At 40.4% G+C, this 24989-nt stretch overlaps 1 protein-coding gene across 1 annotated transcript; it reads left to right on the top strand.

The window, feature by feature from the left end:
• The first annotated feature begins 863 nt into the window (after positions 1 to 863).
• Positions 864 to 24256, top strand: CLTRN (collectrin, amino acid transport regulator). The gene is made up of 6 exons (XM_058800063.1): positions 864 to 930; positions 1297 to 1355; positions 7116 to 7201; positions 14504 to 14620; positions 17724 to 17918; positions 21948 to 24256. The coding sequence occupies exons 1-6, from the start codon at positions 864 to 866 to the stop codon at positions 22096 to 22098; spliced, it is 675 nt and encodes a 224-aa protein (XP_058656046.1). The 3' UTR covers positions 22099 to 24256.
• The last annotated feature ends 733 nt before the right edge of the window (positions 24257 to 24989 follow it).

Here is a 24989-nt window from a genome sequence, read left to right as displayed (position 1 = left end):
CATGCTTCCTACTAAGTCCTTTATTGCACCTCTGCTTTTTCTAGTTGCTACCATAACAAGCCTCTGACAGGAAAAAACGATTTCTCCCTGCATATAACAGTTCTTTTCATGCAAAGCAATGCCTGAGATGTAAGGTGTTTTTGTGTAGAACAAGGCATTAACTCTGCTGGGCTTGAGCAAGGACACAGTAGTGGGGCTGGGGTGGGGATAGGGGGACACGGCACTGTGCCCATCAGGCTGGCTCTTCCCAAGGGCTGTGAGTTCCAGGGCAAGTGAGGGGCAATGCCTGAGCCCTGTTTTTTGGGTCCAGGTATTCTGTATTCATCACACATTTCATTTGGTGAGGTGAAAAGGGTGCCCAGTCTTCCTTTATCCTCAAGGACCCTCAATGAGGCCAGACAGTTTCCCTGGAAGACAGGTGGCAGCTTCCTTTGGGATCTAGTGGCAGCCAAGCTTCAGATTCGCCTGCTGTGGGTAGCAGTTGCCAGATGCTCGGGTGTGATGTGCCACAGACACTTTGTGTGTCTGACACTACGCCTGTGAGAAAAAAAGATTGGCCTGGAACACTCTGTAAAATGTTATATTTTTCTAAAAAGGAATAAGGAAAATTAAATACTTGTTGCAGTTTTTTTGTTTGGTTGTTTTTGATTTTTTTTACTACAGAGAAAGGTAGTAAATAACTAACAGACGTCAGTTGTTTCTAGTGCCTGTTTTTAGCTAAAATAACGGGGGTTAATTATTAAACCTTTTACTTGGTTGCTCACTTGGGCTCCTGATGCTTTAATCCTGGGTCACACAAAGTTTAAGAGTGCTTTACAGGGGAGACTCACTTCTTTTTGCCTCAACCTTTCCATGCTGACGGGATGTTACGGGCTTTGCTGCTTATACTTTCTGTAGTTGCCATTGCTCATGCTGAGATCTGCAAACCAGGTAAGATTTGGAGCTGATTCCCATCTTTCTTTAGGTAAAGTAGCTATCAGTTTAGACTATGAAGCTGCCAGCTCTAAGATTTTTATTTTAACTGGTTGTCTTCAGTTTGAAGATGGAAACTATGAGCATTCACTTATTTTATGAGTTTGCAAATTAAGTATGGAAGTTGGTTGCACTTCAAGAGGTCATTGTAAACTTCATTAAGAGTCTCTTGGACTTTTTTCATGCAAGTAATTTCTCCTAAACCTGTGATTTCTTAAGATGCATTTAGAAACTGACATTTGTGAAATAATCAGGGAAGTAAATGATTTAAAATCCTATTTTGAGTGACTACCAATATATGTTTGCTTTTTTCTCTTTTGTCAGATGCACAGAATGCTTTCAAAGTACGGATTAGTATCAAAACAGCTTTGGGAGATAATGCAGTAAGTAAAATATTTTCACATATTCTTCCTAACTCAATATCTGCCAAAACAGAAGTACTGTATACTATAAAATTTGTGAATGCAATGCAAGCAATTTATTCTGCAATGTTAATTGTAATAGTTTGTTCAAGTCATGATCCAGGCCTCCATTTCTTGACATTTGACTAGCCCACTCCTTAAAATGTCATCCTTTAGGAGAAATATAAAGCTTGTTTGTTCATAAAGATAATTTTCTGGTCAAAGATTTTTTTTCCTGTGGAAAAGCAGTAGGGATGTTACACTTTATACATGAGAAGTGCTGCATAAATGTAAGTCTGTATTTTTGGAAAAGTACTGCTCGGGAGTGCTAATTGTAAAGTCAAGCATGTGTCTGAAGAGAAGCAGGAAAAGATTTTTAGGTCTTTATGAAATGGGACTTTATATCAGGCTCTCAGACAAGCATTAACTGTAGAGATCATTCAAGTCTGTCTTATCAATTCTCTGCTAATGGAGGGCTTCAGATAGTGGCCTTTCTTCTCTGCCTGTTGTGCACAGGCTTGTCTCATGAAATGCTGTGGCTTAATTCAGATCTTTGGGCTTAATGTAGAAATACTGGTGTGAGCAATGAGAGCTGTGTAAGAGATTGGGACATTAGATGACTGAGTGGTCCTTCCTGATCTAAAGCACTATTTAATATGTCAGAGCCTAGTATTTTGTTAGTAGTTTTGAATACTTAGAGCAAATCTGCAGCATGTTAACAGGGCTCAGCAGGAAATTAGGTATGAAACATCCTGGACAGTCACGTCCTCTGTAAGTCTGGTGTCTGATCATGTTATGAGCCACAGGAAACAGAAAGCAGTAGGTTACGTGTTTTAAAAGACTGGTGATATGAGAAACTCCCTGTGACTGGAAAAGCTGTTCTAAAATTACCCTGAAAGATCAGGTAATTTAAACTAACATTAGCAGGGACCAAAATTTCACTGGTAATTTTATAACACAGACAAAGTACAAACAAATATTCAAGATACCTGCTAAAGTAAATGTCTTGAAATTCATAGTGAGGTCAAGTCTCTTGAGTGGGAGACTTTAATTAAACAGTAGTGTGAGCCTAGTTTTTTTTTTTTTTAATTATTAAAAATAGAGTAATACTATGGCTGAAAATATGTCAAAATAATTATTAAAGCTCCTCTTGATGATAAGTGCTAATATTTTGATTTAATCTTGGTTCAACATAGTAACAAAGAACAAAAATTGCTGTTCCTGGTAATATCCTTTTTTAGTGCCTTTTTCTTTTCCAGCTGTAGTAAAATAAGGGGAGGTTCTTTGATAATTTATAATTTTTTTTTGTTTTCACTGAAAAACGGTATGAGACAAATCATTAGCCTTGAAGGCAGTTTGTATTGCTGGGAAAAAAAGCCATAACTGAGGAGTCTATTGTTTTTTTGTAGTTGTTTATGTCATAGAACAAAGTGTGTGAAAGCTCAAAGAATGGGACAGTCAAGAACAGCATTTTAGAACAACAGCTTGCTGTTGTTCTATATATATATATAGAACAATAATAATGCTATAGAAAATCATCCACAAACAATAAACAATTTATTAAGTACACAGGAGGTAGTAGTTCCTTTTCATAGCCATTGAAGTCTTCTCTGTGAATGACTGAAATTGAAAAATGAAACTACTATGAAACTGAAATTCATTTCATTAAAGAATTTGGGGCACTTTACTTCTTTGTGTTTAGCAAAGAGCATTGTGTCACAGCAGGACATGGTCAGCTTGGTTCATTTCTAGGTCACTTCAAGCTCCATGATAATGGAAAGCCAAGATGCTGTGGCAATTTTTCTCTAGAAGTGTCAGGATAACTCCAGTGTACATTTAGGGGCATAGGAAATAGGTTGGTGCAGCTTTTCTCATGGTGTAGTGCATGCCATCCCCTGTGTGTGAGCCTGATGAAAACAGGACACCATTTTTTGATTTGTTCACCAGGTAAGCTGTACTCTGAGGCAGGGAGTTCCATTTGGTGTATTTATTTAGTTCTTATCACAATGGAGCTGGAAAGACCAGCTCTGATGCAGTAGGTATTCACCTGTTATCATTTTATTTGCCAATAATGGGTGTACTTGACAGAGGTGTTGTTTGCTGATCTGTGGGAGGAAACACAGGGCCTGTAGGCCTAAATGGAAGGTGATTTATGAGTCTCTCTGAGGATGGTTTTGACTTTATGAGTGGCTTCTGGAATAGCTACTATTCAGTAGTTGCTTTCTGTTCATGGAGCCAGCAGAGGGGTAGAGAGTTAATTCAAAAGGGACAGAGGCAACTAGAGAGTGAGAGGAAGTGATGGGCACTGACAAGTCTGTGTAACTTGGTGTCATCACTCATTTTCACCATAAGAGTCAAAGAGTTTGCACTTCAGGGGCTGCATCCAGCTGAACTAGACTGTGCACTTCCCTTCAGGCTCATGTGTTCAGGCTGCTTCCAGGGTAGTGGATGAAAAAGAGGAAGGCTGGCATACACCTTGTGTTTTGCCACCAGATGGGATCCAGAAGTGTGTGTCTGTAGCAACTCTGCAGTTTGAATGGCTGAAAAGTTAAGCACAGAACCATTCAGGAGGGAAGAGATCTTGGATGGTCGCTAGTCCTCACCTGCTCAAAGCTGGGTCAACACTGAAATCAGTCCAGGTTGCTCAGTGCAATCTTGTAATATTATATTCTCATATCTTAAATTTGGTCTTTTACAGCACTATTACAGCATTTCACCCCATCAGCAACCTACACTCATCATCTTTCATGCATTATCTCATCATCTTCATTCAGTAAGAGGCATTTAAGACTGCCTTTCACAGTTAGCTGTGTCCGATTCTGCTCCTCCTTAACTTATAAAGGATGGCAAGTGCAACTGAGCCAACATCTTTGTGTTGGTTCCTTTGCAGCACAACAAAGATGGTAAATTTAACAGTTCTGATACCATCATATATTGTTTCATTGATAACAGTTATGTTTACAGCATGTGGTTCCAAATTATATTTAAATATGGTTGCAAATGATATTTAATGTTTCCTCCAGAGTAGCAGAAAGTGTGCATCAATATCTGCAGTGCACAGGGACATCCTCAGTCATCAGCTGTGCTCCAGGCCTTTGCATTTGGAGGATAAAGATGAAGCTGAGAAAGCCCCATAGTAGAATGAATCAGTTCTAGTGGAGGGTGTCCCTGCCCATGGCAGGGGGGGGTGGAACTAGATGATCTTCAGAGTCCCTTCCAATCCAAATCATTCAAGGTTTCTTTGCACCTCTGATTAGAGAAAGCTGCTGTTTAGAAACAGTTTTCTGGAAATTCATGCCCACCTGTCCTGAGTTCATACAGTTTGTTAGCTTTAAGTTGTTCTTGCCTTACTTTTCCTCCTCATTATGTTGCCTCTCCCTTGTATATTCCTGTATGCAGTCATGTACAGGGGTTCTTGTTCACTTGGAGCCCACAGCCATGTCCATCTCCCCTACTTCCTGTTTAGTCTCCATTTTCTTAGGCCTTCTTGCCCTTCTGCCCAAGAGGCTGTCTGCAATATCTTCTCCTGGCTCAGGCAGACCCTTGATTTCTGCTGATCTTTCTCTGCCAGTCTCCTCCCCCTCTTTCTCACAGTTTTCTGTTTATTCTGTCTCTTTTCCTACTCTAAGAGTGCCTACTCTTTCAACTGGGCCTGGAATTCCTCACTAGAAATTATCTTCCCTGATTTGAGATACCCTTTTTGTTACTCTGACTTAAAGAAGTGCTAGGCTGCTGCATTATTTATGAGAGCTGTGACAAATTGTGCATGTATATATGCATTGCACTAAACATAAACATACTGAGTCCATGCACTTGGTAGTGCTGCATTGTATTTGTGTCCACATGAGCATGAAATGGAGTGTGCTTCATCATTATCTATTTTCAAGACAACTGATTAAATTATCTCTACAGCTGGTTTAATTCACTGGCTAACAAATGACGTCTTTTCTGTCCTTTTGGACCTGTTCTCAAAGACTGCAGATGGCATGTGGGGATTTAGTCAATAATGCCACACAGAGAAAAACCAGATCTTCCCTTTTAGTAATGCAAATTGTGCTTCATGGTTTAAATACAGATATCTTTTAAATGATGATAAATAGTTCTATAGCTCCAATCTGTATTAATTCCTTTACTACACAATCTCTTTCAGTACTAGTTGCTCTCATTACTGTCACATTTTCATCAGTGCAGTGGGATCAAAACACATACTTTTATAACTTTTTTCCAAGGAGTTTCTCTCTGTTTTTTTTTTTTTTTTTTCAATTTTAGTTCCCAGGTTGGCGAGCATTGTCACAGTGTGCTCACAACCCCCTTCATTCACAAGGCAGGAGTGGTGAGTCAGAGCCCAGGTTCTCAGCAGTGCAGCTTCACTTTGGTGCTGCTCAAGCTGTCTGCTGCCTCAGCTTTGGTGTCCCTGTCCTATCTCACCTCAGAGAGCCCATTTCACTCAACATTCATCTAGGGATGAGAAATAAGATCACTTTCTGCCATTTAAATTACTCCCTCCATCCCTCTTCAGTTTCCCAGCATGCCAGTACAAGATGAGGGCTGCAGGTACCTGAAAGTTGGATTCTCTTTTTTTTTTTTTTTTTTTTATGGAGAGGTTGCATCTCCACGCACCTAAAATCAGAATTTAAAAACCAGAATTAAGATTTGGAATTTTCAATGCTATCTACTGCTTTTTGGTGTACATTGCTGTTTTTTTGAATGTGTTATAAAGGACCATAAAAAGTAGGTCCAAGTTGAGAACAGAGCTAAGTGTCCACACCACTGGGTTTCTAGTTTGGGTGATTACAGAGCAGATTTTTTTAATGCTGAAAGTTAAAGATTAGATTTGTGTTCTGACTGACTGAAGAAAGCTGTTTCTAACCTTCCTTAATATAATTCCAAGAAACTAATAATCTTTGTAATCTGCTGAAAGGGGAAGAAATTTAATCAGTATGCCTCAGTCATGGCTCCTGTTATAAGAATGTAATAGATGCAGTTCTTACAGGTCATTAGAATTGCATATGTGAGTGAAAGCCCAGGGGAACCCAGTGAAGCTGTCCCAGAAAACTTAAATTATGAAAGCATGATTTTTCATCAAGACAACAGAGAACAGTTTTTGGAGCCTATATTCTTCTTCCTATTGAGGTAGTAAGGATGCTATTTTCTCTCTTTTATCTCACATGCAGTATAATAATCTTTTATATATTTGAGTCTTCTTATAATCAGGACAGTGTGCAGCAATAAGGCTGCAATCTCAGCTTATTTCCTGGTGTCCTAATGTCCAACTCTCAGAGACCACCTTAAACAATGGTTTTTTATTATTATTTTCAGCCAGAGCCAAATAGTCTTAGAGGGTGGATTTAAACCTTTTACTTTAACTCAGTTTCTCCAGCAAAAGAGACAAGGCTACGAGTGCAGTTGTGTGGGGAGAATTCTAATAATATGTCTAGTCTTTGGTAGAATAAACTTTACATCTCCAGTTTGGTCAGCTTTCAGAAATATTCAGTTAATTCAATTTTTGGAAACATTATTTGCAATTTATATTATTTATATTACAGGCTCTATTACACTTTTTTTTTCCATTAGAAAAAGTCCTTTGTCCTCACTAAATAATGGGCATTCATTTTCTTAGCACAACCAGAGAATTTATTCATTTTCTTGATCAATACAGCATTTCAAGTTCAGCGACTCTTTTCCCTCTGTGTACTGCCAGCACTGGTGCTGAAACTAATTATTTTTCATCTCCCTTTACAGTATGCCTGGGATGCTAATGAAGAGTACCTCTTCAAAGCAATGGTGGCTTTTGCAATGAGAAGATATTCCAGCAAGAGCACAACTCAGTAAGCATCTGCTTGGATTTGCCTTATACATATTAACAATGGTGCATGTAGTGACCTGTCCTCTGCTGTACTGAGCTGTAGAAATCATTATATAGAGATTCTAAAAGCAGGCTGTTCCACTGTGCTTCTGACACCCAGTTACATATTCAACATCACACTGCCTCCATTTCAACAATGTTCAGTCTTTGAAGCAGTGTCCCTGTGGATCTCAGTGGGATGGTGCCAGTTCACTTTCAGCAGAATGCAGCAGGAAGATTTGGCACCTTCTGGAGACCATGCTGGGAGGAGGTGAAGGGACGCCCTGGGAGGTCAGGAAAGGCAGCACAGATCTCTGAGGGAGCAGCTCTGGTGCATCCTTCCTTAGAGCTCCGCTTCAGCAGTGTGCTGGAGATGAGCTGACTCAGAGCCCTGGGAGGTGGATAGCCGTGCCAGTGCTGTGCTCTGCATTCCTATCCCTGGTATCACAGCAGCGGAGTTTCCTACCATCACCAAGTCTCAGATGTTGTAGTGCAGATAGAAATCAGCCTTTAATTGGTTTTGGGATTAAATCTACCCTGAGGTATTGAGTGTTCTTTGCTGGTTTCTGATCCTTGCTACTCTATGAAATTAGATACCAGATTAGACAGAGCACTTAGCAAGCTGTATTTTCAGGATGTTCTTATCTTTCTTAAAAGAAAAACCTTGTAAGTGCATTTCCATAGGCCTATTATTTTTTTACTGTTTTTCAATCTGAAATGAAAGATTGACAGTTCTGGTAGGCTAACAAGGATAAGGTTTTCAATTTACTTAAAAATAAAACTGCTTCAGGCTGTCATTGCATCAGGTGAAGCATATTCCACATTTGAAAAGAGATTAGTTAACTTTAGTTTCATGATGATTATTGGGGCTGCTGCTTTCTCTTAAATAAAAGGGGATTTCCCCCTCCATGTGACAGAAGTGTTTGATTCCTGCTGTTTCATTTTTATTCCTCAGAGGTGGTCTCCTTTGAGCAAAAGAGCTGTTACATCAAGCTTAACAAAAACAGCCAAGTGTGCTACTCAACCTAATTAAAATGGCACTTAAAAAAATTAGTTCAAGACACAAGCTAATTGCAGATGATTATGTAGGACTTTTCTCAGGTTTTCAAGGCAGCAGAGTTTTCATTCGGCATCTGCTCCATAAAGATTCTCTTTTGTATACTTATTTTAGTCCTGGGTCCTTTTTTAAAATTATTGTCTTCCTTCAAAGTCATGCTGCTTTCACACAGCAAAAACCTGTGTCAGAAGCAAGTGATCTTTTTTCTCTTCAAGCACTGTGGTTTTCTGCAGATTAAAGTAAGGTTGCTGCAGGAATGGGAAAAAATCACGCCAGTATGGAAGGAGTAGAAGTTTTAATGGCAGTTATCTGTACCCACTCTGGGCAATCATAGAATTTATACTCATTAATTCAGTTCCTATCTAGAGAGTTTTTCCTAGGGACAAATATGATGATGCCAGTGTTATTCCAGTTTGGAGGTGGTGTTGCATACGTCAATAATTCCCTGCTACTAATTTGGTCAGAGAAGTCAGTATAGTATTTGGAATCAGCCAGCTGTGGGGATCTTTACCTCTTTTTAGGATGGTATCTGACTTTCTCATGGGATATAAACTTGGGTGCACCCCTCCTGGGGTGTATATTGGAGTTATAACTGAAAACTCATGTAGGACTTAGAGACACATTTGGGGTCATTATAGACAGCATGTCACCTGCAGGAGAGCTCTGAGATCTCACAACTTCCTAGGCAACAGGCTGAAGAGTCTCCTATGCACAGATCTCTCTCAAATCCCAAGGGACCTCAGAGTCCCTGTTTAGTGATGGAGAGGCTGGATGAACCTCCCAGTACACCTCAAATAATCTGCCTGTTACATGGGAGCAGGAAGGCTGTGAAAGCCTCCATCCTGTTAGATGGAAATACAGATTCCTTTCCCCACCCTTGGGGCTGGCAGCTGGAAGGAGGGAGTGCAGTCCTGCTCCATCCCCTCTGCAGTGGGCATGGAGGTATGGGAGCAGCCAGAGAGAACAGCAGATGCTGTGCACAGGAACAGCACCCTGGCAGAGCTGGTGAGGACACTTCACTGTGGTGAAGAGGGAGGCCACAAGCAGGAGCTTGTAGCAAATAAATTACATTGCACTGCTGGCAAATAAATTGCATTTCACTACAGGAGCTTTTGCAGGAAAATGTCAACAGATTTTCTTCAGGAGATGTAAAAGACTGTCACAGACATTTCTTCACAGAAATCCTTTCTTTCGGATTTCTGTGTCTTCTGGAGGCCAGAGGCCTCCGAAGAGAAGGTAAACAATTATTATCAGCTGCTGTGGGATGTAATGGGATGCACCTTGATTGGCTCATGCTTCTTGTTTATAATTAAGGGCCAATCACAAAGTGTAAGCCAGGGACTCAGTCCTTGGACACAACTTTGTTATAGATTCTTTTCTATCGATTCCTAGCCTAGCCTAGCTGCTCTGCAAACCTCTCTCTTTACTCTATTTAGCATAGTCATAATGTAATATATATAATATCTTAATAAATCAGCCTTCTGATCAAGATACAAGATTCACCGTCTCTCTCTCACCAGCTGCGACCCACTCAGGCGCAGTAATAAAAGACCAATGACCAATTATTCTGTCATATAAGGACAAACAAATTGCCTGTGATTGCATTCTGGTAGCATCTAAACTTAAGGAAATTTTGCATCTGGTTAATTGAAGTTTTTTTCAAAATAAAACCTATGAAAAAGATCACTATTATTTTATGTAACTAAATACTGGTTCTGCCAGGGTGTAAATTATGCATGTGGCCATAGCCAGGATGTGACAGACCTCTGCTTTAAAATCCCATTAATTTCTAACACACCCACAGCCTTGAAGTAACTCACAGCCACAACTAACTTCCACATGTGACACAAATGCCATTAATTTCAGCAAACTGTATCAAGCCCCAAAATAATTTGTCTGGTGGATCAGGATAACCATTGTTGTAGTCTGCCCCATAATTTCTGATATTTGAAGTCACCTCTTGTTTGGTTTCTGAAGGTGGATAAAAGCCAGGCTGTGGTGACAAGCATTTCAATGTGAGGCTGCAAAGAGCAGCTGATGCTGTTGCTGCCCTTGTGTAACCACTGAATGACCCAGCACAGAATGGGGAGGATTGCATGTTACATCTCAAGCTCTCTAAAGTTAATTTCCAAACTGAAATTTAATAAAGCATGGAGCAGTGTTTTATGTTTGAAAGGCCTGTCAAATTTTCAAGTTTGCACAAAACAGAAGAAAGGTACAATCAATTACATTACTCAATAACTATTAATAGAGTTACAAATAAATACTTCTTTTTCCGTGGAGAATTAATACCCCATTATTTCCTGCTTTATAGATGGCCTTTCAATTGATTCTCAATTCATATGGTCATGAACTACATAAGGCAACCTTTGATCTCTCAGTGTTAAAAAATTATTGTTGTAGTCTGTGTTAGCAACCCTGGTTTCTCTAATCTGTGACTCATTTGAAATAATATGCATCTCTTTTGGGCCTGAGACTAGTTAATCTTTAGAGCAGAAAGAATGTCAACACATTTGTTTTCATTCAAATAACAGAATCTACTTTTGGTACATCATTCTCCCATTTATAGATAAAAAACCCTGCAATTTTCCTTATGAAGTGATCAGGAAAAAAATTCATCTACATTATCCATCTTCCTAAGACAGGCTATTTTTTGATAATAAAAATATTGTGACCATTTAGAACAACAAAATAAAGAGTCTGGAGTAAAGCTGTTAAATCAAAGTAATCCCATGGCTGCTGAGAGGAAAATAATGTTCCTTTGCAGAAGCAGCTGAAGAGGCCTGTGTTGGAAGAGGTGTGATGCTTTTGGGAGAGCTGGAGATAGGCACTTGGGACTTGGGGACTGTGGTTCTTCCATGAGCTAACAGCCATTCTGGGCACTCAGCTCCTTTGGCTCTCTGACAGCTCTTTCTTACCCCTAAGCAATCATTTAAATCTCCACAAGGAGCAATGATGGTGTTTCAGGTCAAGGAATTGCCAGGGTTTCCTGCATTCTACTCACTGTGTATCAAAGGAAATGCAATTTTGGATTTTTGCCATGGTGCCATAAGGCCAAACCAGGATTTTGTCATTTTGATGATAACAGTCTACTATAATCCCATGTCAAAAGTCTATCAACTGCTAAGGAAAGGAAAAATGTCCATATATATATTCACAAATACATCTGATTAGTGCCTGGAGAAGTCAGGTTTCTCAGATCTATGCAGTGTGATGGCATAGTTGCAATGGTTCTCTGTTTTTTCTAGGTTCTCTGGTTTTCCTCCCATGGGAAGAAAAAGAGTGCACCACTGCACAGAAATTGCCACATTGGTGCTTGTTGAACCAGTCTGTTTTGGTGTTTACTCATTCCCTTTGAACTTCTCATGAGTGGGATTATTCTCTTTGGGGTCTGGAAGGGTTTATGGCATTTGATTTCCGCTGATGAAAAAGAGGTGGTGGTGAAACCAGAGTTTGGATGCTTGTAATTGAGAAGGATTTTAGAAAGAACAGGGAAAAGAAAAGAAGCCAAATTTACATATCCTAGTGCAATCCTTGCTGCCCCTTGTTTCAGTGCTGATTGTTCTACAGAGGGATGCTATCCCTGTGGTGATGAATGCCTTGTCTCATGCTAAAAACTGTGGCACTTTAGGGGAGACCCTGGCTTGAAGAGTCTGGGTGTTCTGCCAGTCCTTGTCTGCCTTTATCTGTCTCTTTGGGGATCAATCTTTCTTATCCCATTTCAAGAACATCTGTAGGGCAACACCACCTCAGATTTTCTACCTGGCCTGTTTTTTGATTGCACCACAGAAGCTGCAGCTTTAGGAACTTTGGCAACATGAAGTTTTGGGTCCTACTGTTGTAAACACCGAGATAGAAAACTTTCTCTGCAGTTACAATTTTAAATATTCTGTGAAGTCAGCAAGAGTTTGTCAGCCACCAGCCAAAAGTAGGCATTTTTCCCCTCTCCTGTAAATTTTGTGCTTTCTTTTCTTTTGCAAAGAATAAATCTGCTTTCATCTTCTGACTGTTGCCAGCAACTGATGTGAATGTCTTTTCAAATTCCAGAGGATGACTTTCCTCTTTTATCCATGAAAATTCTCTGTAAAATTGATACTGTTCCAGAGAGGTAAAAGTGGTCATTTTGGCTCTGCAAAATCACTGCTTTCCATTTTATTGCATATCTCTCTGGAATGGGTGCTTATAGACCAGAAAGCCAACTGCATCCTGGGCTGCAGCCAAAGCAGTGTGGCCATCAGGGCAAGAGAGGGGATTCTGCCCCTCTGCTCTGCTCTGCTCTGCTCTGCTCTGCTCTGGTGAGACCCCACATGGAATGCTGCATCCAGCTCTGGGGTCCCCAGCACAGGAAGGATATGGAACTGTTGGAGCAAGCTCCAAAGAGCCAGAATGAAATCAGCTCAGTTGGCTGGAGCATGGTGCTAATAATGCCAAGGTTGTGACTTTGACTCCTGTGTGGATCACTCCCATAAGAGTTGAACTTCATGATCCTAGTAGGTCCCTTTCAGCTCAGAATATTCTGTGATTCTCAGATTAGAGGACTGGAGCACCTTTCACTTCCAGGAAAAATGAGACAATTTAGTTTCGTTAGCCTGGAAAAGAGAGACTTCTGGCATGACTTTATAGCACCTTCCAGTACCTGAAGGGAGCCTATGAGAAGGGTGGAAAAAGACTTTTGATAAGGGCCTACAAGAAGGATGGAAAGAGACTTTTGACAAGGGCATGACAGGACAAATGGGAATGTCTTCAAAATGATAGATTAGGTTTAGATTAGATATTAGTGAGAAATTCTTTACTGGTGGTGACTCACAGACGCAGGTTGCCCAGAGAAGCTGTGGATGGCATCCATGGCATTATGCAAAGCTGGACTAGATGGGGCTCTGAGCAGCTTGGTCTAGTGGAAGGCTCACTGCCCATGGCATGAGAGTTGGAATAAATCTCTAAGGTCCTTTTCAGCCAAAGCTCTTGTATGATTCATGAGAGAGATAGATTAGATAGATAGATAGATAGATAGACCTCTGTAAAATGATCTATTGCACTACCTGGGGCACTCAAAAAAAGTTTTCATCAGGAAATAAAACATTTCTACAAAATATTAATAGTGAGGCACTGCGATCTGCTTTACAAGCAGGTCCTTGGCTGAATGGGGAATGCCCAGGCATGGAGATTCTCTGTCCCTCCTGTTCCTCTCACCCCCAGTCCCCCAGTCCCCCCAGTTCCCCCAGTCCCCCCAATGCCCCCAATCTCCCCAGTCCTCCCAGTCCCCCGCCAGTGCCCCCAGTCCCCCCCGTCTCCCCAATTCCCCCCAGTCCCAGTCCCGGTTCCCGCGGGGCCGGGGCCGTGCTGCCCGCGGCCGGCAGGCGGCGCTGCCGAGCAGAGCGCGGGGCCCTGTCACGGCCTGGAACGGGTCGGTTTTCACTTCCTCTGCTTAAATATTCGCGATTGTGTCATTCCAGAAGGGTTTTCTGATGTTTCCACCATTTACCGGTAGAAATCTAAAAAGAAAATCGCGTATAAAAGGCATTTCGCGGACTATTTCTTAGTATGCCATGAGTAGCTGCCTGCCTGTGCCCCTCCACATTTAACTTCACATAAAACTGAACAATCTTCCTTTAAAATAGATAATATAAATATTTGATATAGCATAAGCTAAAAGGAAGAGGCCAGTGCCACTAGAATGACTAAATTTAGCTTGTTCCATGCACTCTGTGCCTGGCTCTGTGAACAAAGATGTCAAAAGCTATAACATCAATTCCACTGATCCCTCCAACAAATGTATCTTGTAGAAGAACTGCACTTACTTAACAACCATGTGGGCAATTCTCAATGACTGGTTCCTGTGGTATTTGCTGTCAAAACCAGAATTCTTAGTTCACCAATGCACTTCCTCCATTATATGGCCTTTGTCATAGCCAATGATGATTGTTATTCAAATATGTATTTTTCCATTTGATTACACTAAATGTATGTCCAAGACCATGAAAGTCTGTAATAGATTTAGAAATTTGTTTGAAAACTCATTTGGTCTTCATAAGCTTGATTTCTTTAAAATCATATGGGAAATGGGAAATGGGTGAGTGGTGTTTCTATCTTGAATATTAACTGTTAGCTTTTTTAAAAATAAAAAAAAATTCCCCCTTAGTTGAGAGCAATATTTTAGGAAAATCTAAAATATTTCAATAATTCCTTCCATGCTTCTTTAGTGATGATTTTTGTTTTAACTGTCTGCAGAATTTCCAATGTGCTGCTCTGCAATGTGACAGACCGGGTGTCCTTTTGGTTTGTGGTCACAGACTCTTCCAAAAATGTGACAACTGTTCCTGGAAGTGAGGTAGAGGCAGCCATCAGGTACAGTCACTGCTCTTGCAATGTTTTCTTCCCTGTCTACTGAGGATGTTTTCTCTCTCTTTGCCTTTTATGAATGAGCACTCTGCCTCTTTAGGGTTGAACTAATCCAAGTTGCTAAAACACTGAGGGCACAGTACTCTTTAATGAATGTGAGATTAGAGGATGTTTAACAGTCCCACAGAATGCAAAGAATTTGAGCCTGGGGATTATAACTTTGGAAAGAGTCTCTGTTGATGCTGGATACTCTGAAGAAATCTAATCCCTTTCCAGAGCCCCACCTGTGATGTGCTGTCCAGCGTGTGGCACACTGCTCTCATCCAGCTCTCATCACATTTCCCAGTGAGACAGGGGATGGAAGGGAACACTTTCTGGGTGGGATTAATACAATTTAGCTTTTACTGCATGGTACGTGCACATCTACACCTGGGCCAATGACTGTAGGTTCCCCTTCAGTGCTTCTCACTAACAATTCATCTGAATTAATTTGGAAGTCAGCTTTCACATGAGAAGAGCTCGTGTGAACTCCTCATGAGCAGAGCTGGCTGTGTCCCAGCTTGGCTTAAGCAATCTTGTGCTCACATTCTTTTCATACCAGCTCCTTCTAGAATGCCAGTCAATATCCCAGTTGAGCATTGCTTGTACAAAGTACAGTGCACTACAAATCACTTTGCCTTCTACTGTCACATTCTGGAGCAAGTAAAAGGAAGAATTTGGAGCTGACAAGGGAAAAAGAAAAAATGGGATAATCTGACTTCAATGGTCCAAAAAAACCTGCACCAGGGGTTTACAGGGATGAGTCCCTCAAGCAGCATAACACAAATATATTTCTCAAGCATGGAGTGGAAAATGGATCTCTTTGTTTTCAGGCATTCTAGTCTGTCTTGAAAATTCGTGTTATCGCAATGGAGGTGTAATGCCTAATTCCTGATGAATGAGTATGCATTCTTTTGGAAAGATTAATTTAAGCTTATGAGCAGATTAAACTATTTCCTACAGAGACACCAAACAATAGCTTCATAGCATTAGTGGAGGAAGCAGATTATTTATTCACTGAAGCTCTCTGTAAGAGTGCTGGAATGCGGGGGTTTTGCATTTCTGTTATTCTTTGATACATTCAGTAGCATAAGCTGATTTTTTAAAGTCTTTTATGTGCCCTGTTTGGCACAGAAATTGGATGGTGTTATTGTTTGGTTTTTAACTGTTGTCTGTCACCTGATAAAGAATATGCTATTTATGAAAAGTTTTAATTCCTACCTAATTTAAAAACAAGAAATAAAATGGTCTATAAAACTAAATTTTTTTTTTGTTCAATTGCTTCTGGTTGCAGGCTTCCATACAAAACCTTTATTATAATTCTTCATGCTAGGGTAGCACATAGCACTAGTCATGGACTACAATATTGTTGTATGAGATTCCTACAAAGTAAGAATAAAGAGGAAGGTAAACCATGTCAGAGCTCTGTATGATATTTGAGATTTTGCATAAATATACACAAGATATAGTTATGCATATACAATCATGAAATGCACTTGTAGTTGCCTGCATGTGTTTCAGCACATAATTCTGAAACTCAAGCCACTAGATGAGGGTAAACAATGCTTATTTCAGCTGTTCACAATGATCCTTTCATATCAGTAAGGAATTCTTTTCCAAATGGCAGACAGCTTACGGAATTATGAGTCTTAAAACATGCCATGGCTTTCAGTCCTGTCCAGGAATGCTGACTTTCCATTGAGGCTAAGAACTTCCTGTTGAAGGGACAGCCAAACATTATCATTTCCAAGAAGAGAAATTTGTTAAATCTTACCCGTATTTCCCATACATCTTTTCTTAGGAAATAATTGCTTTGTGGTAAAGGAATTTAATTATATACAAGAAAGAGCTGCATTAATTCATACAACTGCTATCAAAAAGAATCTCTTAAGACCTATATGTGTAATCCATTTGCTTAAAAATTGTTAACATTTTGAAAAAGCTAATGAAAGATACTTCTAAAGATTCATAAATCTGCATAGATTTAGATCCAGAAGTATCTTACAGGCAGTGAAAATGGGTTAAGATATCCACTAAAGGATAGCAGTTGTACCACTTCTGTGAAAAAGCAAATTTCTCAGACTTACAGGTTCTCATATGCAAATGTCAAGACACGTAGAAAGTACAAACCCCTTTAGCTGCATCCTGCAGGGAAGAAGGACATGTTGGCAATAGGTGTGGATTCTTCCAGACCAGATTGTGTCCTGTGCCTCATGGATCTAAGAAAATCTGCAGCAGCAGGGGCAGATGTACCAGCCCATAACATGGAGGATGGTTCAGTTTGAGGAACTAGGGGGCAGCTGTGGGTAAATCCTGCAAGCATTCAAGGGTAGATCTGCCACTCCTGTGCTAAACTTGAATGCTGCATGAGCAAGGCAACAGTGCCAGCCTTACAGCTTACAACCTGCTATGTCTTCAGGACATGGTTCAAACCAGAAATAAATAATAATATCGTACTTCAGGTCTCATCTATATTTCCCAGTTTTTCAGATAAATGTATACAAAAGTCTGGTGTTCAAAATGTTGTAAGTGTGTGGGTGTCTGTGGATTACTGAGGTCTCTGTTATAGTCAAGGTCTGTGTAACCTTGCCAACATCATAGAATCACAGAATCATAGACTCACAGAATCATTTAGCTTGGAAAAGACCTTCAAGGTCATCAAGTTCAACCTTTGACCAAACCACCAGTGTGTCAAGCAGACCATGGCACTAAGTGCCATGAGCAGTTGTGTCTTGAACACCTCCAGGGATGATGACTCCACAACTCCCTGGGCAGCCTTTTCCAATGCTTAACCACCCTTGCAGTGAAGAAAATTCTTCTGTTGTCCAACCTGATCATCCCCTGGTACAGTTTGAGACTATGTCCTCTTGTCCTGTTGCTGAGAGAAGAGGCTGATCCCCTAAAGGTGGACAACTTCCTTTTATTCATCATGCTGGATGACATTCAGCCCTGCCTAACTTACAGCACATTCATGAAAAATCCTTTTATTTTCTACTATCTTTTTAACTTGTAAAATACCTTTATAAAGAGTTGTGATTTTTTTTTTTTGTTTTTTCTTTTTTCCCTGAAGGATGAACCGGAACAGAATCAACAATGCCTTCCTACTGAGTGACAAAACGCTGCAGTTCCTGAAGATAACCTCAACCTTATCACCTCCTGTGGAACCCTCTACACCTGTCTGGCTTATTGTATTTGGTGTTGTTCTTTGTCTCATTGTGGCTGGGATTGTTTTCCTCATTGTTTCAGGGATTCAGAAACACAAGAAGTAAGCAGCCTAGCCTTTCTTCTGTTTAATGGAATACTGATTAGTTAGGTCAGCTGAGCTGGTTTTGTGTTTCAGAGCAGCCTCAGACAGATTAATGCTGTGCATCATTCCCTAGCTAGGCAAAGGTAACCCATCTCTCCTTTTCTGAGGAAAAGACTTAAAATTTTTAACTGTAAGGTATAGATACCTTAGTAATTTTATGATGTAACAAGGAAATGGGAGAGTGTAAGAATATGATCCTGGAGGCCACCTAACTAGAGATGAGCTTTGAAAAGACAATTGATGTCATTCTTGGGAAGGTTTATTGTGCCTGGGATGAGTCTCCTTTCACAGACCACTCATATAGGAGGGGGAAGGTTGGCATTGACTGTGTGCCTTACAGGGCAGTTGTGTCAAAAGCTGGTAGGGCTAAAGAAACTGTGCTGCTGCAGCTTGAGAAGACTCAGGAGAGCACACAGTAATGATTAATGTATGGCTGAAGGGGGCCTGCTCACTGGAACAGAGCAGGGTTTCACTTAACATCCATGATTTGATGAGCTTAAAATACGCAGCCCTTCACAGGTTCCTGGGCAGATCTACCCACGATCTTAGGAATTTTTCTGGTGATAGGGTAGGAGAGAGATACTCTCTTTTCCTCTCTATTTCTGCCCTGGTGGCACTGGTGAAAAAGAGAAGGGTATTCATGCTTCCCTAGTGTGAGCATGTGGGAGCAACACAGAGAGCAGGTGGAGTTTTGATCCTGACACCTCTGCTGGCTCTGAGTTGAGCATAAGGAATAGAAATTTCTCAGCTGAGTTGAGATTCTGCCATAGAAGTTCAGCCTCTACCATGATTTTGGCTGTCACAGAGTTTGGATTTACACAAAGTTATGACTTCAGCAATAGATTCATAGAGGAACAGCAGAAGAACTGAAAAAGGGTACATTCCTGCTGATAACCAGATAATATCAAAATTATTGACTGTATAATGGATTGTATCCCCAAATATATCAGAAAAAGAAATTAACACATAAAAAGTGGTATGTTGCAGAGACATACCACTTCTCCTTCCTGCCTTTTATTACCTTGAAGAATGTTAAAAGACCTCAGAAGAACAACACTTGGGAAGGTTAAGTGCTTCTCATAGAGAACCTTAGTAGTGCAGTCAGAATCCCTTCAGTTATATTTTTCAATCAGAGGAGTTACATGAATTTCCAAAACCCCTTTCTGTTTTCTAAAAAAATCCCACAAAACTCAGCAAACAATAGATGAAAGATACTGTTGGGGAAAGAGTCTGGGAAGGTATTTGGAATCTGTAGATTGTTAAAGCCCTATCACAGCCATGTTGTATGGACTGAATTATTTCATGCCCTAAACATAGGCAACCTCTTCTGTAAAACTGAGTGATGTTGCTACCTGAAGCCCATACCTGCTCTCTGTGATAAGAGCATGCAGTTTGGCTCTGTGTTTCTTAATAGTGGCTAAATTTAAGGGAGTCTTTGAACATTTCATGTAAGTGTAATAAAATAAACTAGGATAAATAGCTGGGATTTTTCTAGCTAAAATAATCAATTGTGCTTCATATCATGCTGAAAGATAGGATTTCCCCCTGTATTTTCAAAATAATTCAGCTGAGCTTGAGCAGTTCCCCTCAATATGGTGCAAGCTGCAGGCTCTTATCATCACACTGCCATTAGTATGGCTTGTTGCTGCCTGCCTGTGCACCCTCTCTGTCTCATGCTCTTGTCCTTTTAGTTGCTATGCTTTTTCCACTTCTCCCTCTGTTTCCCTACTCTACCATTACATAAAATCTTTCCTCAGAGCAGGCTCATCTGTGGCTGAACTGTAACCCTCCTTTCACATCAATAACACCTGCAGGCAGGGGTGGGGAAGTAAGAGAGAGGGTAAACCAAGCATATATTTTTTCTATCTATGGTTGCAAGGACTGGAAAGGTAAAAGGGATGGTCTGGCTTATTTGGCTTCTTGGAAAAAAAAAAACAGAGAAAAGGATTTCAAAAGCACTGATCTCTTTGTCAGACAGTGGAGTAAGTGACCAGGTTTTCAAAGGCTTTAGCATGTTCAATAATTTGTTTTCTTAGAAGTCTGTCCAGAGCTTACATAATGGGAACCCTGTTGCCTAGTAAGCTGTGTTGGAAATCTGACCCCTAGGATGGTGTCATCTTCTCATAAATCTGGCATTTTGTCTTTAAAGGCCTTTAAAATGCCATGTAAATACCTCAGTTCAGATAAAACCAAAAGCACGTGCTCCAGCTGTCCATGCTCAGGGTGTCAGGGAAGGGGAGTTGGCTTACAGAGGAGATTGAGTACTGAGTTAGACTCATGCATCATTTATTGAAGTGAGAGATGTGCTGAATTCAGTGCCTGCAGTGAGCTGGCTCAGACACACTGTCTCCCAGCCTTGTGTTTGCTCTTCTACCCTTGCAGGAATAGGACATCTCCCCCTACAGCAATAAATTTGCCACCTGCCCAGGGCAGAATCATCCTCTTCAGTCTACCCTGAACTCGCCCAAAATCTCCCCTTATCCCCCTGCAGCAGGGGCCATAAAAATTGCCTTGGGAAGAGTGAAAACAGAGCCAGCACAAGGTCTTTTCCTTTATTAGTTCCCTCAGGAATTAATTTGCAGCTGTGGGCCATCCTGAGCTGGATTTGGTCTTCTTGTATGTTTTCTTTTCCCTTAAGTTTCTCTTCCCTTAACTTTCTCTTCCCTTAACTTCCTTTAACTTAAGGTGTTGAGTCACCCCTTGGATTCATGGAAATTTTTAGCTTCTCTGAATTCCTCTGATAATGAGTTTCACATATCTTCTACTCCTCTCATTTCTTTTGAACCTCCTTAGTAACTTTTATGTTCTGCCCCCACAGTTTTATGTTAAAGAACATTCCTTTTTATCCGTGTGAGAGTAGCCAGAGGTCAGAGGTTTCCGCTACTACACCCCAAGTTTATTTTAACAAGTCTGTAATGTGAAGAATCTCCCAAAGGCCTATAAAATTTTATTATTGTTAATATCTCTGTCATTAGCAGTTACTCTGAATCAGACTTTTACTGTTGTCCTGAGTCAGATTGTTACAGTGCACGTTGTGAGATAGGAAGAAGCAGTGCACCTGACCTTTGAGTTGCTTGTCCTCTGAAACCGCTGATGCTGCAGGCCATAAAGTACAGCAGGTTTTTCAACTATGAACTAATTGTTCCCAAGGTCAGAATAAATCTGGAATTAAAGGAACATCGTGACCTCATATTTGTTTATTACATCTTTTAATGATTGTATTTCAGATAATATTTTTAGGGTTTTTTTAATGTAAAGAATTTTATTCAACCACTGTTATATTTTTGGGGGAGCTGGAGTCTGGAAAAGTGAAAGCCATGCAATTGTTTGATCTAGAAAACAAAAGTATAAAATACTGGGTAGGAAGGTGGCTGCTAATGAAGTTTGAAGGAAAAAAAATGCAGATTTGCAGCACTGAGATTACCTAAAGAAGTAATCATGAATATTCTGAGGAAAGTAATAATGGATGTCATTAATGTCTCCACATTTGGAGGCTATAGTTAATCTAAGACTGATCTGTTTCTAAAAAATATGTTTTATTTTGTACAGATCATGGGGTGTGATCTATAACATACATTGCAGGGTCAGATTACATGCTTAGTGTAGACCTTTCTGATGTAAAAAAACCCACACAGATTCAGAGATTTTTTCAAATTTTGTTTTGCTCCAGCTTTTCTTTTGTACCTTCTAGTCATGTTGCAGAATAAGAAGGTGAAATAGTATTTAAAACATACTTAGAACATGCCTACTTAAGGTTTTCTGGTCTCCAATTCTGAGCTCAAACTGCTAAACTAGGGCTTCCAATCTGTGGGTTCCCCAGCTATTTAGATACACTCATTTGGTGTATTTACTACAGCAAGGAAATACACCAGACTGTGCCTTTAGGAGCACAAGCTTCTAACTAAATATGCAGTTTTCTTTCTATGGAATCATTGTGAAGTGCTGCAGGTCAACAGAATAAGATGATCTTTTCTTTCTTGTTTTTAGAAAGAATAAAGAGTCAACAGAGAGAGAAAATTTAGAAGAGAAAGTTGAAGTGACACTAGAAAATGGGATTCCTTGTGAAGCACTGGATTTAAAAGCAGGCCACATTAATGGAGTCTTTGCAGCAGATGATGACCGGTTCACATCCCTATGAAATGCTGCCACTGCTCTCTGGTGGTTTTCTGAAAGACTCCTGTGCCTGCCTTTTCTCATCACTACTCCTGAATGTCAAACATGAAGACAAGAAAAATGTCCTTTCACGTGATTTTCCTTGAGAGAACCTTTTGCTTGGGTCGTCCTCCATTACAGTTCTTTTTCGTGAGCAACGCAAATAAGAAGGCCTCAGATAATATCCAGAAAAGATTTCCAGGAGATGTGTGGCAGAACAGGGTTGGAGCCTGCCTTGTGCCAGGCATCTCATTTTTAATGATTATTTAAATATGTCCATTGTTTGTTTTTCCTGACATAAATGTGGAACTGCTTTATTCCTGAATGTCACTGGGGAGATCATCTGTCATTGTCAATTCTTGATGGGTTTTTTCTCAAGCCATATGGAAAAAGTTTCTCTGTAAAATTACTTCTGTTTGCTGCTATGTAGTATGCCTTTAGATGGAACAGTCATCAGTGCATGAAAGTTTCCAGTTACTGAGACACATAAAAGCTTTCACAGCCTCTGTAAGACCAGGTCAAAATACCTGGATCTTGTATAGCTCTGGGGCTAGCAGAAATCTGCTACTAGAAGTGTTTTTCACTTAACTGTCAAGGTTACAGATTATGTGAGCTGGAAATTTGCAAAAATCTGAAATTTGTTGAAATTAAAAGTTGCAACAAAGGACAGATTTTCCACAGGTGCAGTCAGTATTTTGTGGCTCAGCTCTCATTAAACCATAGAATCACAGGCCAGCCTGGTTGGAATGGATTTGAAGACCATCTTGTTCTAATTCCCCTGTCATGGGCAGGGACACCTTCCACTAGACCAAGTTACTCAGAGCCCCATCCAGTCCAGCCTTGAGCACTTTCAGGGGTGGGGTATCCACAGCTTCTCTGGGCAACCTGTTCCAATGCCTCAATAACCTCACAGTAAAGGATTTTTTCCAAATATCTACGTGCCCTTGTAAATAGTCTTTCACAGCTCTCTGGAAATGCCTTGCTTACAATTTTTAATAATAAAACTAGAGTAGATTTCCAGCATAGCCAGCCTGGGGTCAGATGAACCTTCATGATCACGTCATAGGTAGACAACTTTTGAAAGGATTCAAAAGATTTTGAAACACCAGTTGCTGAGTTTGGTGCACCTTATCTGGATAAGTGATAAAATTCTGGCTGTCTTCAGAAGCATTGGTCAACAGAAAAGGAGAGTTTTGTGTGTGGGTAACTGTAAAAAGATAAAGGAAATGTGTTGAAGCAAAATATGATATCTGCAGTCACTAAGTATCTGCCCACATCACTGGAGGCAGGATTTGACCATTAACCATCCTGTTTCCAGTGTCATGTCTAGAAGCATATTAGAAAACATCTTTGCTTATTAGGATTGTTTCATCAGACTCCTCACCAACAGGAACAGGCTTAAACAGAGTATAAGGTGCTTGTAAAGGACCATCCAGTGTTCTGAAGGGTACAAAGGTTTCTTGTTTCCCAGAGTGGAAATCCTTCAGCCCTTTGTCTGTATTGAGCACCTTTGACTTGTCTCAGTACTGGCTCTTAGGACCAGTGTCAGCAGAAAGGGAGGAATGGGAAGGAGAAGGGGAAGCAGCAGGGTGAAAGGGGAAAGCTGAGCAAGGGAAGCCCAAAGCTAGGGGAGGCAGGAGAGAGGAAGGCAAAATACAAAATAAAGCCATGGAACCCACTAATCATTTGCATAATGTGGTCTCATTTGTCACAGTTGTCTTTGATGTCCTGCTGGTGTGTCCCTCTGGACAAGGACTGCATCATCTCTGTGTCCCAGTGTGGGCTGCTCCATTCTGGAAAGGATTAATAAAGTTGGTTATTAGTGATAATATCTCAGTGCTTCAAAATTACCATCCACAACATGTGGATGTGTTTCTCACAGGAATGTTGAAGATGAAGTTTGTCAGGGTTGGAGGGGAAATATAGAGTACAGTGTTATTACTGCCTCAGTTGTTGCTCCAAGGTCTCTCACGCAAAGTTTTATTGAAGTAATTCAGATCCCATCATTTCTAAACATTCACACTTTTCCATATTTTGCATGACAGATATCTACACCTCAGTGTGACCACAAAGGTTTGCTGTGTCTGCAGCACCTCTGCAAGGACCTGTGAAAGATTTTGGTGAGAACAGCTTAGTAGTGCAAGAGCAACCTCAAGTTACAGGTTAAGAATTGCTGTTTTCCTGTATTGTACTATATGATACTGAAATAAAATTCTCTTGAGATGAAAAAGGGCCAAGCTTATCTGAGCGTACTTCTCAAGGCCTGAGTGAAGGTTCAGTTTAGCCTATGGAACTGGCCGCCAGTTTGAAAACAGATTGAAATCCTCTAGACGAGAAATTATGCAATGTGGGCTGACTGTGGTGGTATTTAATCAGTGTCTTCCTGACAGCTCACCTTTTACAGCAGTTTGGCTTAATTTTCTGCTGATGATGATATGGGAATCACCCAGGGCGTACACCTAGCTTGCTTCTCTGCTGACAGAAAATGGCTTAAGAGAAGCATATGATACATGAGCAGCCGTATACTACATTTAGCAACATTTTGAAGTCAGTGTAGGTATTAGCTCTTTCACTTAAATAGACACTACAAATAAGGCTAATCAAGTTCACAGTGCTACAGAAGAAATAAATCTTTTTTCTAGTCTGTGCAGTAGGATCTTATTAGAAAACAAAGGACACTGATTTGGTACAGCCTGTCCTCCAGAGCCTGTAAATGGTACAACAGTTTATATCCCTTGAGTATCTGGCCCACATGTTTTATGTAACTTCCACTTTTTTTTTTCTCTAAACCACCTGCATCCAACCCATGATAATAAACAGGAAAGCGAGTAACAAGTGATATAGACTGCATAGTGAACTGCTTCCCAAAACAATGAG

This window comes from Ammospiza caudacuta, chromosome 2, assembly GCF_027887145.1.
Source record: "Ammospiza caudacuta isolate bAmmCau1 chromosome 2, bAmmCau1.pri, whole genome shotgun sequence".
Classification (NCBI taxonomy): domain Eukaryota; kingdom Metazoa; phylum Chordata; class Aves; order Passeriformes; family Passerellidae; genus Ammospiza; species Ammospiza caudacuta.
Note: the sequence above shows the minus strand (reverse complement) of the source record. Positions and strands in the feature narration are given on the sequence as shown.